This window comes from Anastrepha obliqua, chromosome 5 (assembly GCF_027943255.1).
Source record: "Anastrepha obliqua isolate idAnaObli1 chromosome 5, idAnaObli1_1.0, whole genome shotgun sequence".
Taxonomy (NCBI): Eukaryota; Metazoa; Arthropoda; class Insecta; order Diptera; family Tephritidae; genus Anastrepha; species Anastrepha obliqua.
In genome coordinates, this window is record NC_072896.1 from 41,521,165 (window position 1) to 41,536,369 (window position 15,205).

At 36.7% G+C, this 15,205-nt stretch overlaps 1 protein-coding gene across 5 annotated transcripts in view; it reads left to right on the forward strand.

The window, feature by feature from the left end:
- LOC129246876 (leupaxin) overlaps nucleotides 1-15,205 on the forward strand; it is a 114,651-nt gene that overhangs the window by 91,084 nt on the left and 8,362 nt on the right. For 4 of the 5 annotated variants that reach the window (XM_054885584.1, XM_054885581.1, XM_054885583.1 and 1 more), the window contains 2 exons: nucleotides 2,812-3,225; nucleotides 3,305-3,535. In XM_054885584.1, coding sequence (XP_054741559.1) covers nucleotides 2,812-3,225; nucleotides 3,305-3,535 — 645 coding nt within the window. Of the gene's footprint in view, nucleotides 1-2,811; nucleotides 3,226-3,304; nucleotides 3,536-3,731; nucleotides 4,980-15,205 lie in introns of those variants that run through there. The other variant, XM_054885585.1, reaches the window with a different exon arrangement.

Sequence of the window (15,205 nt, forward strand, 5' to 3'; positions counted from 1 at the left end):
TGATTTCCACAGGCTGTCTTCCTTATTAAGACAGCTTCTGCAGAAGTCATGTGAGTTAACTGTGCGTCGTCTTCATATTCAAATATTTCTGCATACTTTAATTAGGTTTCTTTAAATTTTTTTAACATTTCCAATTTCATGTGCAATGACATAAAGTGTACCAGGTAGTAATGACATTCGTTTTCATTACGCAGACTTGGCAGTTGTAGTCGCTTTTTTCATTCTGCCTCATTCTTCGCAAAATATTTCCAAAGATGGAATTAAAGAAGCCTTAAATGTGCATACATCAAACTGTCTGAAACACTTGATGTTATTACACCTTGCATCTAACTTTCTCGAAAAAAATTCTTTTCATTCTATGGCTCTTATTGCTTTGGGACACAAGAAATCGATAAAATGCATCAAATATATTTTTTGAAAAAAAAAAAAACAGCTCGGCAACGCTCTCATTTATGTTTGGCTGAGGGTAAAATTACTACTCTTATCGCGACAGAAGACAACCATTTAATAAAACAAGAAAAAAGCTTAAATTCGGCCCCTACCAAACCTCTCAGTTGGCTCATAGACAAAATACATATAAAAAGTGGGCGGGGTTTTATCTGATCTCAAAAAAATGCATCTCTTCCAGACTATCCATAGTAAACAATAGAGTTCCTCGATTAAAAAATGGTAATTTACTAAATAAAAAAGAAATGATTTTGAGTAATGGGAACCTTTATTTTGACCTTTAGGCGCCCCATTGCTTGTCCGTTTGTATACTGCAGCTGTCGTTAAATATGATTGACGTACACCGCCACTTGCAAAAATTTTAAATATTTCGATAGGGTGATTGTGTACATTATCTACTACATCCATGCATGGCTGAAATTTGTACTCTGTCAGGCAATTACACAGGATTACAAGCATCTGCTTTAATAACCACCTTTCCCAAATGTTATAAAATCCCCTAAGTATAACCTCTTGGTGGTGAGTTCTTAGAAGAGGGTTTTGTTTTATGGAAGAATAGAAATCAATAGAAATGAGTAAAAATAGGACACTTTCATTCCTTCCTCTTCACAAATTGAGCTACAGAGAACGTATGATCAAAAGTATAATATAATACTTTGACCGAATATAAACTAAGATACGTCTAAAGCAGCCAATTGCTGCATGCGAAGGTTGAAAATTTCTTAATGATAATTTCCGAAATTATGCGAAACAGAGATGATACGATTATTATTTTTTATTATTATTACGCTACTGCGTACTGCGACCAAAAAAGATCTATTTTGCAAAGCCTCCTGAGGTATCCTATGTTTTAAGGCTTCTTAAAATTTTTAGCACATTCTGGGGTTTACGAATGCACGACAATACCACCAAGGTGGTGTAGCCTTTTTCTGCCTAGTGCAGGACATTCACAAAGAAAGGGTTCTGAATTTTCAGTGACCATTTCACAGAATCCGCAGATGATGGTCTCAGAGACATAATTTTGTTTAAGTTGTATCTCAGGCTATAGCGGCCTGTGAAAGGTCAAAAGTAAGCAGTTAAAAGCCTTAAGTCTACTCTGCTTAGCGAAAGTAGCTTATCAGAAATTATCTGTGCGGCCTTAAGAATTGTTTCGTTTATCGCTGACAGATAGAATTTCGTCAGTATTCAACAAATTTCAGCTCTTCCCACTTTCTAAGGAATTCGTTAATGTGGCATTGTTAGTTCGTAGGAAAGCTCAGGACCAATTAGAGGCATGTTTGCCCTTTTTTAGCTAGATGATCAGCAATTTCATTAAATTTCATTTTCCAGGAATCGAACCAAATAATACTGTGTTGAAGTTCCTTAACGTGTTAAGAGGATTCAGGTAGTTATTTGCCATTTTTGAGGTGATTACAGTTGAGCTTTCAAAGCCGCCTGACTATCTGAGAAGATATCATAACAATATTCAGTTAAGAATTTAAGTACAAATATAGGAAGTTTAAGAGTTCTGTACTAGGAGAGCGAGATTTAAATTTAATTTATTTCTACAACAGTGACTCAACACATTAGTCTAAGAACCGAAAATACCAAAGCTTCCGTCAATTCCATGCCGCTTATAGTCCCTTTTTTGGCGAATTTTTAAACCAGAAATTAAAAAGTACACAAACACACATTTATTTGTAAACAACACGCAAAACTTGTACGTGCAATTTTGACTTGGCTGTTTACTGCCTAGACTCCACCGTCGGTCCCACCATAGGCTTTTAAGGATTAGTTGCATACAAAAAATGTATTATATCAATGCTGAGTTAAGTCGTGGGGGCGCCGGACGGGTTCGGTGGTATGCTGCAAGTGGGAATACCCTTTATGGATATGTGGGCACGTCAGAAGAAAAGCAAAATTCAAAGTTTTTGAAGGGAAGCACACATACATATATATATATTTGTATATAATTTGCTAAATGGATTGCGCTGCCCGCGTATGACCGGCTTTCTTCATACACACACACACGCACACATATATATTTTTTGGCAATGCCCAGAGGCTGCTGCCTGAGACGACGCAGTAGCCAGTCTGTAACACGTTCAAAATGTGTTTGTTTTTGCTTTTGTTTTTTTTTTATTCGCTGTTTCTTCTATTTTTCAATATTTTCTTAGTTGGTGTTGCTTCGGCAGACGAAGTCTGAGTTTTTGAGATCGTTGCGCATAAAAGTATTTTCAGTTTGAAAATTTTCACCAGACGCTTTAGATCGCACACGAGAACGTAAGGCACGGCGCCAAACTTATTCTTGATTTTATTTATAATTTTTGCAATCCTTCGTGTTGGTCAAGGATTTAATAAAGGATATTCACATTTCTTTTTCAGGTAAACAACGGTTCAAATCACCACCACCAAACAGTTACCGACTACGCTAAACCGAACAAGGGTGTGTCACATTTAACACAAACAATCACCGAGACCACTACTTCTACCGTTGTAGAAGATAACGAACCAGATCAATTGGATTCTATGCTTGGTAGTTTACAAGCCAATATGAGTCGCCAAGGAGTCAATACCGTGCAAAAGGGTTGCTGCAACGCTTGCGAAAAACCAATTGTTGGACAGGTGATCACCGCGCTGGGCAAGACCTGGCATCCGGAGCACTTCACATGCAATCACTGCAACCAGGAATTGGGCACACGCAACTTCTTCGAACGCGATGGCTTTCCCTACTGCGAGCCGGACTACCACAATCTGTTCAGTCCACGTTGTGCATATTGTAACGGTGCTATTTTAGATGTACGGTCAACAGAGAATTCTGTTTATTTTGCAATTTTTATAAAGCAATAACATTTTAAATTATATCCTACCCTTGTAGAAATGCGTGACAGCCTTGGACAAGACATGGCACACAGAGCATTTCTTCTGCGCACAGTGTGGACAACAATTTGGCGAAGACGGCTTCCATGAGCGCGATGGCAAACCCTATTGCCGCAACGATTACTTTGAGATGTTCGCGCCCAAGTGCAATGGCTGCAATCGTGCCATCATGGAGAACTACATCTCGGCACTGAATTCTCAATGGCATCCGGATTGCTTCGTCTGTCGGGTAAGTTGAATAAACAACTTTTTGAATTAGAATTTTGCATCAGCTAAGCTGTCCAACAGCCTGGGGTTAGGCAGGGGAAATCAACTGCTGCACTGGGGATTTGAAATTCTTTCGCTTGCGAACGCGCTTATAGTTTTTTTGAATCATTGTAAACATTGTGCATTTCTTAAATTATTTGTAATTTTCACCTTTTTAGGATTGCAAGAAAGCGGTGAGAGGCAAATCATTCTACGCCATGGAAGGCAAACCTGTCTGCCCAACATGCGTGGGCGTCGATGAGGAAGAATAAACCGAAATACAATTTGCACTGAGTGGAAAACTAAATTTCGAATTATTGCAATACGCGGTTTCTTTTGTCTTTGCTAATTTTTGTTTTCGAAAAGTTCGTTTTTATTAATTTTGAGTTAATTTGATACTTTGCAAAAACCAAATTGAGTCAGCTACATACACATAAAGTGCTTCGGAAAGATATAAACGGAAATGTACGTATGTATATGTACATAGCCATTACATTTAATCAGTGCGTGGCGGGTGCAAAAATTAAAAACAAAAATAAGCGCAGTAGCCAGCGTGCGTTTCGGCCGATCATTTTAAGAAACGCCGGAGCGCAACGTTTCTATTTTTGCCGATATTTCACGCAAGTAACTAGAAAAGCGGATGGACGCGCGTATGCATACACATACACACACAAACACACCACACACATACACAAATACACAAAACCCATATACAAACACCTGCAATTCAAAACAAAAAGATACAAACACCCACTCCAAAATCCACTGTAACCTACACAACAAACACACGCACTCAAACACGAACATCCACAAAGGAAGTCAATTGGATTCTGTTGCCATTAAGCGTTCCATTGAGAAATTGAATTTGATTTCGTTTGATTCTTCCTCATCATCACCAAATGAAAATTATGTGTCGTCGTCGCTGCTGCTGCTGTAATAAGTTTATAAATTTTGTAAATTGCTTGTCAACACCCTCTCAACGTAAGCGTGGCAGTGCGTGCGCATGAACTCATTGACCATTGGTGCTTTCGCCAATGTCACAGTGATTGCGTCCCTGTCCATGCTGCATGGCCTTATGTTGTCCCTGAACTTTGAATTTTTGCATAGAATATCGCTGTGCCACAGTGCCTCAAGAACATGTTTAAGAATAATATATATATCTATGTATATATATATATATACCTTATTTCTAATTGTCACACTAACTAAAATAGTATCGAATGGATGGAATTAGAGGAAGAGGAAAGCAAAAGTGAAAGTATAAACTAACAAGTCGAATCAATTATGAACTAGGCTAAGTTAGTTAAGCTATTTTTAAATACAAGGCAATATTGTAATTTGTTTATTTGTAAATAAAAATAAAATAATAATATAATAAAAAATAAAACAAATTAAAAACACACAAATACACACATTCAACTTGCAAACTCACTTAGCACGTCAGCGTGCACTTGAGGCTGTTGTGCTCGTCCGAGACCTTGCGCACGTAGTGGCCACCTTGAGACCTAAGTTGACGAAGGCAAGGTGGGCCGGTGCTCGTTTTCGGCCCTGTTGAATATTCACTGGGTGTCCTGTGACCTCTGTGTCATTTTCGTAATATTTTTGCGGCTAGATTTTCCAATTTGACCTTCACGGACATGGTCACGCACATATGCATGCATATACAAGTATATATAGAAATGCTTATGTGCATATACATATTATATATACTATATATATATATATTATATATACTATTGTATATCTATATTTATTATACTTTATATATATTAGTATATATAATATATGTATGTATATGCTTCAAAGCATTTGTTTATTTATAATATTTGTTCAATAACACCTACATTAATTTATTTCCATTCGACTGTATTTAAACAAATTACATATATTGCCATGTATTATTGTACTTGTAGGTATACATATTTGCCCCCATAACGATACTATAAGTCGATACATCACAGACGAGAAGTAGGGTGATCCTTTTTTTTTTTTGAAACAGTTTTCATTGGTATTTTAAAAATGAAACGTAAAGTCCGCGCACATTCCTAAAAAGTTTTCCAAAACGCCAATTTCTCCAAATAGTCTGCAAAATTTTCTTTTCTTTTTTTTCACCACATAAAGGCGATCAACAGATTTGCTTTCATTTTTCTGGTAACATTCCTAAAAGGTTTTCCAAAACGTCAAACCCTCCAAATATTCTAAAAAATTTGTTTTCCGGAAACATTCCTAAAAAGTTTTCAAAACACCAAACACTCCAAATAGTCTAGAAACTTTTATTTTCTTTTTTTCTCACCACATAAAGGCTTTTAACAGTTTTGCTTTCGTTTTTCCGGAAACATTCCTAAAAAGTTTTCAAAACACCAAACTCTCCAAATAGTCTAGAAACTTTTATTTTCTTTTTTTCTCACCACATAAAGGCTATCAACAGTTTTGCTTTCATTTTTCCGGTAACATTCCTAAAAAGTTTTCCAAAACACCAAACTCTCCAAATAGTCTAGAAACTTTTATTTTCTTATTTTCTCACTAAATACAGGCTATCAATAGTTTTGCCTTCTGTTTTACTGGAAACATTCCTAAAAGGTTTTCGAAACACCAAACTCTCCAAATAGTCTAGAAACTTTTATTTTCTTTTTTTCTCACCACATAAAGGCTTTTAACAGTTTTGCTTTCATTTTTCCGGTAACTTTCCTAAAAAGTTTTCCAAAACATCAAACTCTCCAAATAGTCTAGAAACTTTTATTTTCTCTCTTTCTCACTAAAAAAAGGCTATCAACAGTTTTGCTTTAATTTTTCCGGGCACATTCTTAAAAAGTTTTCCAAAATTTCCAAATTTCTATCCAAATAGTCTAGAAACTTTTACTTTCTGTTTTTCTCACTAAATAAAGGCTATCAACAGTTTTGCTTTCATTTTTCCGGGCACGTTCTTAAAAATTTGTTCAAAACGTCAAACTCTCCAAATAATCTTAAAAACTTGTATTTCCGTTTTTTCACTAAATAAAAGCAATTAGGTTTGCTCCTCTCTACAGTGGATATGCCATTAGACAAATCTTATAATAATTTGACGGAGACAGTAAAGTCATATTTTACTTTATTTCTTAAGGAACGCAGGTAATGCATATCGTGCTTTCAAAATGAATATTTTTTACTAAATTATCCATTTAAGTAAAAAATTGCTCACCCTACTGTTAATATCATACTTGTGTACATATAAATCATGTTGGTTGTACTTGAGTGTGTTTCTTGTAGACTTTTGCGACTTTACAATTACCGCCAAAGACTGCAGCTGTCCCACGCATTTTTCACTCGATCATTTTTATTTCTTATCGTTTCATGTTTGTCTTTGATCCTAGTCAATTTGATAGGCTGCCAGCACCCACAAATTGAAATTTTGTTCAACAGCTCCAAGTTGAAGCGTAAAATATTTAGCTATTTGCTCTACTTTGCCCCTTTGTGCTCAAAGCAGATTGGAAGAGGATTATGGCACTGGACTATAAAAATATGGCAATAGACTAGAAAATAACATATTTAGCGCTTTCTTACTATAGTTACTTACTAGGTTTTACGTACAATCGATTCCGTTTAATAGTAACTTTAAAGTTGCTAACTGTAATGGTAGCTAAGACCCCTTTCTTTCTAACTTGGTGCCTTTGGATCACCAGAAATTGGTGGGAAAAAATTGCATGTATGTGACTAAAAATTAAATTACACCATTTTAATTGCAAACCTACGTCAAACTATCAAGTATCTTCTGAAACTTTCAAGACTGAAATCCATCTAACGTCAATCGGCTACCCTAGCGGAGTGGGTGGGCTTCTGCTCATCTACAATTCGGTTAGTTCCACGCTCGATGCTCCCTGTGGATATGAATAATCAAATTATATTAAAAAAGGTTTTAGAGCTCTCACTCCTCGGCAGGCAATGAAAACCCTCTGAGTGCATTAGTGTCATGAAATTGTTTTACGTAAGAAATCCTGCACTAAGAACAAAGAAGCTCGGCCGACTAACAATGTCTATACTCGCTAATTATTTTAATATTTATTCGATGTACTATTTATTGCTAGACATTTCAGTTAAGAGCCGTGAATTTGGTGGAAAACTCCCATCAGTGCAACTAAGGGAACCGTACTAGTGCTTCGCATTGGACAAAGCTTCAGAGCTGTTAGAATATTTGCCATCGGGACAGCCAAAGGATGTCTCCTGACATCTTCCATGCAACATCTGTGCAACGAGGTTTTCATATTCCCGCTTAAGAACCATAGCAAGATGCTCGCCATGCATTTTCTGCTGGGTTGCTACCGCAGTAATTACCCCTGCAAATATTTGCTTGAGACTTAGCCACATCTCAGGCGAGTCAGGAGAGATCTCTTGGGCGAGATCCAGGATTAAATACGACTAAAACTACTAAAACGGACAGGCATTAAGCGGCATTCATGAGGAGTCTCTTATCACCATCCGAATGCCGTCATCGGAGCCCAACCGCCATTCATCGCAGTCGAAGGGTTTTAGCTGCCTCGTGAGATCCGCGTAATTTTGGCTCAATTACGTTCTGGATACTGTAGCAGGTTAAACTCCTACTTATGCAGAATCGACCTCGACATACTCAATATATGTCCCCACACGATACTAACCACTTATTTACATGACCACTGAAACCCACTCATCTAACATCCCATTGGACGCAACCCGTGGAAACAGCATATTTCCTGGGCCTACAGTGAGATGAGAGAGACGATGACGATTGGTGGATTACATCTTACTGGCAGGACTTGAAGAACTGCTACAACAACAACAACAGGGAAAGTGACAGTAGTCTTATTAAAAATACGTTCTTCGTGTCGCACAAGCGTGCATGCATACAAATGTTACATACATACATACATACGTGTAGAGTATTGGCAAAACAACATGCGTTTGGAATTTTTTGCAATGGTTTGAAACCTCATATTTACATTTCTGTTCCGAATATTTATTTAAATTTTTTTAATTTTTCCCGTTTTTTTGTCTTTCAATCTTTTGACGTCTTGATGCTAATTCATAATGCCACTTTGCTTGTCGGCGACAAATTGTTGCAGCTCGCAATAGTTGCTTGCTATGTCCGATGGTGACATTGTCAAGATGCCAAAGCGCATAACAGTTGCAAGCGATCTAATGGCTTTGCATGAATGCAATTCTTCAATTCATAATTCATTGTTGTTGTATTTGTATATGTGGTCTGTCTTTTCGCTTAAGTGCAAAATGAAATTTTTCTCGCTTAATGAATACTAATTTATTACATTGATGAGAATATGTATGTATGCATACATATTAGGGCGGAGCAATTTTTTTTTCCAAGAAAGTGTATGCCATATTTGAATTCAAGCTTCTAAGCAAAAATGTTGAAAAACATTGTCTCAAAAATTACGCTTGACCCTCCCAATTTCGAAGAGAAACAGCAGTATATTAAACATTTTTGATCGTAGCCAATTTCTCATTTACGAAATTTCATATACTTCTATGTAGGTAGGTGAAATGGTTGAAGTACCACTCTGGCACAGCTGAAGTAGCCTTCAAGCTCCAGTTTGATATTATTATGCGACCTCCAACAGGCAGATATCTACAGCCAACCAGAGCTGTTGATGCAATAGAGAAGATTGATGGGGTTTAGGTTGGCGCATTGTCCCAAGCTATCGAAGAACCTTAATCGTCTAGCTGCCAAACCTGGACATTTACAGAGAAAGTGCTGAACAGTCGCCTTCCCTGAAAGGCCCCACAGCTTCTGCAATGGGGGTTAAATAGTAAAGCTTGCTTTTCCGCGTGTGTGACGAACGTCCGATGACCGATAAACATAACTACGAGTTTGAAAATTGAATGTCGTGGAGTCCCCAGGACTCTCTGAGTCCTGCGTCTATTGTACTAAAGTCAAAGAGTTTTTGAGCTAAACCTTTTCTGTGTTTTCCTGAGAAATAAGTTGTGCACGCTTTATTAACAGTCCGAGGGGATGCTGATGTCCGGTTAGAAGGTCTCTGAGACCAATTCAGTCGACCCCTTCCTGGCAAGCTCATTAGCAATTTCATTACTCACTATGTTCCTATGTTCTGGAACCCAGATCAGAGAAATGTATACTTCTTAAAACTTAAGAAAAAACTTTGTAGAAATTTGGAAAGTTGAAAATCATTTATTAAACTTTAAAAAACAACTCCGTGTAAGTTTGGCGTTATGCACTGTACCCAATGGATGATAATGATTGTACGGGGTAGGCTAAGACCTTTATGCAATACGACCAGATTGATCTATTGTGCTCCCCTAAGTGCTTAATTTTAATTATTTAGTATTGCGAAGAATCGAAGCAGCTCTTTATGAGAGATCATATGTAGGTCTTCATCCTCTAGGAGTATGAACTAATGATTCACTGTTGGCGATTAAGTGTTCCATGGACTCCTCTTTATCACACCAGAACCGGCATAAACTAGTGCTAGATGGTCCTATTGTAGGCAAAGTGGCCTGTAAGTGTTCCACAGAGTAATCTGTCTAGGGTTAGAGCAGATTTTGCTCTGTTGGTATTAAAGTTCAGGAACTTTTTGGAATATATTAATTAAGGACGTTTGTGCCGTTCCAGTACTCCTTGGTTCTTATTTGGGCCCTTATTTTGCGTTTCCTGTTTTAGGTTATTTTTGTTAAAGCCGAAAAATGGGGTTGGTTCAATAAATGTCCCTTCTGTCCCTTTTTTTTATAAAAAAGTCTGCTTTCTCATTTTCTTCGAGCCCCCTATATCCTGGTACCCAAATCAGGGAAAACTGATTGAGAGTCGCCAGTTTGCTGAGTGCATTATTACACTCTAAGAGCACTTTTGAATTGAACGTAAAGCTATTTAAGGCTTTCAGGACTGATTAACTGTCCGAAAGTATTTTATTTTTACTTTTTCCATTAGGGCGGAAACCTCTGCATGGAAAATCGTGGCATCTGTACTCAGTCTTAAAGATTTGTGTGCTCTATGCCCCATTATACCTGCTCCTACCCTCTGAAGTGTTTTGGATCCATCTGTATACCATTTTTGCGAGTCATAATGTAGCCATGTTGGGTTGTGTTCCACTCTTCCCTTGAATTTCTTAGTAAAGTTCAGTACGGGTTCCGTGTGGTCATTCGTCTGGGTCATGCATGCTGCATGTTCAACCCTGTTTAGGATAGTGAGGTGTCCAGTAAGATGTCCTTGTTTAAATTTTTCTTTTATATGAAAGGAGAGCGCTTGCATAGCAGCTTCTTTTTCCAGCAGTGCCTAATGGATAATGTATAATATTGAAATACTCGTGCATCGGGATCTAAAATTATATTGAAAACCTGCTAAGATTTTTGGGATTGGGAGTGTCAAACTGCATTTTTAGGATATAGTTTGTTCAGCAATTTCGCCTAGAATTTAGCGTAGAATTCGAAAATGTCATAAACTTTCTTTGAAAATTTTGCTCCGAACAAATTACTCCGCCCTTATGTATGCTTGTATGTACATACATTGCATACCATAGGTATACATATGCACTTGTGTGTATAAGTATATACGAGTATATGCACATCTTTATGTATTTATGTATGCAACAGAAATTTATTATTGTCATATGTATATAAATACATATAAGTAGTTTCCCAGTAGAACCTTGAGTCATCCATTCTTTGAGTAGTCCAACAGTACTTCCCTTTGGGATTCGATTACTGCATTTGCTTACTACATTTCTGTGTATAACATTTTTATTTTGTTTGCTTTAAATTTCAACAAAATGACCTTTAAATTTTAACAAAAAATCTGATTTTATATCCTGGTGAGCAATAAATTAAATAAATTAAATCATCATCGTTTCCTTTATCTGCTATGTTAGCATGAATCTTCATAGGGCATAGGCCTAATAAATCAATACCTGCAGCAAATTTACGGCGCGTACCCCGGAAACAAGTAATTACAGAGTAGTCCTTTACCCTTAGGAATCCATTCATCAGACAAACAATTGGAACAATTGCAATAGTTTAAAGTTAGAGACTTGTTGATAGTTCATTTACAAGGCGAGTGCGTTAAACGACAACACTAGGTGGCACTAGGACAACAACATAATTTTGTATATTAGAGTGACACTTCAACGTAGAAAACAAAGAAGTGATTTACTTATTTTAAACAAATTGCACACTTTCTCATTTTTTTATTTATTTATAAAAAACCTTGTGAATTGAAATTCATTATAAAATTTTAATTTTCAAATTTCAAATTTAATGTAAATAATCAGATCTTCAACCGGTCAATTCGTTGATGAGAAATAATGATTTTTTTATGAAACTATTGCACGGTGCATATTTCACACCAGTTGTTTATGATAAAATATTATTAAAATAAACAAATTTTGAAAAAATCTCTTCGGATATTCTTAGTTAGAGCTTAGAAGATACTTTATGGATTTTTTCTTATTTTCTGTTGGTGTTATATAGTAGAAATAAGCGCCACACACGAATGATCCATAGGCATGGAATTAAGGTGCCAAATGGAACGACAGGGGCTTAGGGTTAATTAAATTATGTGCTGATATTCGAATGTAAATAGGGGAAAACAGCTGGACTATTGTCATACTTTTTTTTAATATGTTTTAGAACTTTTATTCAAATGAGGCCTATATCATACTGAAGGGTAACTCTCGAAGAATACATTTTGGTGTTTTTATTTAAAAAAATGTTATTATTTATTGTTGATATCGCCCCTCCGTAACGCCGTTTTTAGAAGAGGCTTGTGATCACAGTAGCACATGAGCAGCTCAACTGAAATCAAAAAAATTAAATGATTATTGTAGAAAAATATTTTTTAGTGAATCTGAACGGTTAATTTACCCAAAAAAGATTTTTCTCGACATGAAAATCGCGTTGCACCAAAAAAAAAGATTTTTGAGGGGTTGAAAAATTAAAAAAAAAAAATTAATTCCAGCGAGCTATGCAAATATTTATAAAATTATAATTCACGAGGTTGTAACTTCGAATAATTAAAAAAAAAGTTTATGCAAATCGGTCAAATATATTAGTTTTTGATAAATAAGGATCACCGCGATGGTAATTTTCAGAAACACGACTTCGAGATAATCGCGTCTAAAGTTTTGCATGCACTTCTTTTCCAAGAAAGGTCGCGCGCTTCCACGGTCTGTAACTTTCGTTCTAGTGCTCCGATTTATGATTTTTTTAATTTATATTTTTAAGATGATGCACTTTTAGAATATGCCTTAAAACAATTTTCGATTTTTTAGTCCAACACAAGGTATACCTATAACCCCTTAATAGATTCGCCTTCGTTTTTTGGTTCATTTTTATTCAGTCTATTTTTTTATTCTATCATATTTATTTACAATATTTTATTTCAATTTTTTTATATTTACTTTATTTCTATTTTTTTATTTTTTTATTAATATTTTTTATAAATAATTTTTTTTTTATTTATATTATTTATTTTTTTTATTTAAAAGTAGCAACACAAACATAAACTAGGAATATAATAGCCACAAAATTGGAGAATTCTACCGCTCCATTTCTATTCTAAGATGAGTGATAATGGAGTAATAATGGTCTAGTGCTTCGAAGTCATGTCAAAAGGAATGAATTTTTATTCCTCCCTTTTGGAGATATTCCATGTTCCTCTGGGATACTCATACCAGACAAGCATAATATAGAATAAGAATACAAAAATTCATTTAAATTTTTCCATGTCGTTGAGTGGGAAAATTGTTATTTGATTGTATTTTTGGTAGCGAATGGTAAAAAAACAAAAACAAAAAAAAAGTAAAAAAGTTATGATGAAATGATTTCGGCAATGAAAATGTTTAACGACAGCAAAATAAACTGTTTTGTATGAAATTAAAAATTAAGCGATCATATCAAAACTGAGCGCATTCACAATTATTTTTTCCGCCCATATGCTTATGCAGGCATACCTATGTACATATTTATGTATGTATGTACATACAGCATACATATCGCGCGCTAACCACCAGTGCACCAGGGGCCATGCGAAAGAAAATTGTGTTGCAAAAACAATTTGTTTTCTGCATTCGAACAAAACTTTGCTGATGTGGTTAAATTTCTTTTAAACTATTGTATATTACTAAGTATATATTAAAAAATATATATTTAATGCGATATTGCTATACAATATACTACATTTTCTTACACATATTGAGATAACTTTTCACGGAGCACAAAGAGGATTTTGCGACAAATTTTGTTTAAAAATCCTAGAGAAGACAATTTTTACCGATTTCAATAATTATTTTCCGGCAATGTTCGTAAATGATTTTGGAGAAGATTGTCTAGGCCCGAATTAACTTTTTTTGTTGTATCAAAACACACCCTTGAATTAGGTTAGGTTAGCCTGGTTGGCAATAAGCCGCGCATAGACCTTTTGGTCCCTAGCGATACCAGATGGAGACCGACCTCTATGAATACCTGAAGTAGACATCATGTAGGATGTCAGCGCTTTTAGCGAATCTAAGTAGGGCTGGGAGCTCCGCTTTAGAGACGTCTTCCAGACCCTCAAACAGTGGTGCTCCCAGGCATTTTAGTCGCGTTTTTAGTAATGCCGGACAAGCGCACAGAAGGTGTTCTAAAGTCTCCTCAACATCCTCTCTGCATTTCCTGCATTTGTCCGTGTTAGCAATCCCTATCTTGTACGCATATGCAGCCAGTAGATTGTGGCCTGTTAGCATACCTATGATAGTTCTGCATTCCTTTCGCGAGAGCGTAAGTACGAATGGAGTCAGTTTTTTGTCGTTAGTCCTACACATGACTTTTGCTGTTTTGCATGTGGTCAAGTTAGTCCACCTAGCTTCCACTTGCCTTTTCATGTGGTCGTCCATTTCGTTGTATATTGTGTTTAGCGGTTTTGGTATGTCGTTCTCTTGATCAAATGGTAGCCTCACAGCACTTTTTGCTATCTCATCTACTATTTCGTTCCCCATAATGCCTTTGTGACCAGGTACCCAGTAGATATGCAGCCTATTGTTTCCGGCTAGCCTTTCTATGGCCTCCCTGCTCCGTCGAACATTTTTGGACTTAATACAATATGAGCTTATTGCTCTTATTGCTGCTTGACTATCCACGTATATATTAATTGTTGAGTTCTTTCTTGTTCTAGAGTAGGCTAGCTCCGCGGCCTTCCCCACAGCAAAAACTTCCGCTTGGAAAATACTGCTGTGGTCTGGTAGCTTGATAGGCTGCCTTATTCCTAGTTTTGAGCAGTAAATACCTGCTCCCACTCCGTCTGGAGTTTTCGAGCCGTCTGTATAGATGTGAAAAGTTCTATGGCCAGGCTTCATGCCTTTGTGCCATCCCTCCTCTTCAATTGTAGTGCGAAACCTTCTCTCCCAATTAAAGTACGGAGTCATGTAGTCCGTGCCACCTGAGCTCCACTTTCCTATTGAGCTGTGACCGAAGGTTCTGCAGGTGAATACCCCCGCAGCCATTAGCCTCCTCGCGGATTTCGCTGCCAGGTTTTCCGCCATGAGGTCAATAGGTGGCATGCTGAGTATCTTCTCCAGTGCCGCCGTTGGAGTGGTTTTCATCGCTCCTGTTATGCACAGAGCAGCGAGGCGTTGAATCCTTTCTAGCGGCATTAAGTATGTCAGTTTTTTTGTCGCAGTCCACCATACTAAGGTTCCATACAGCA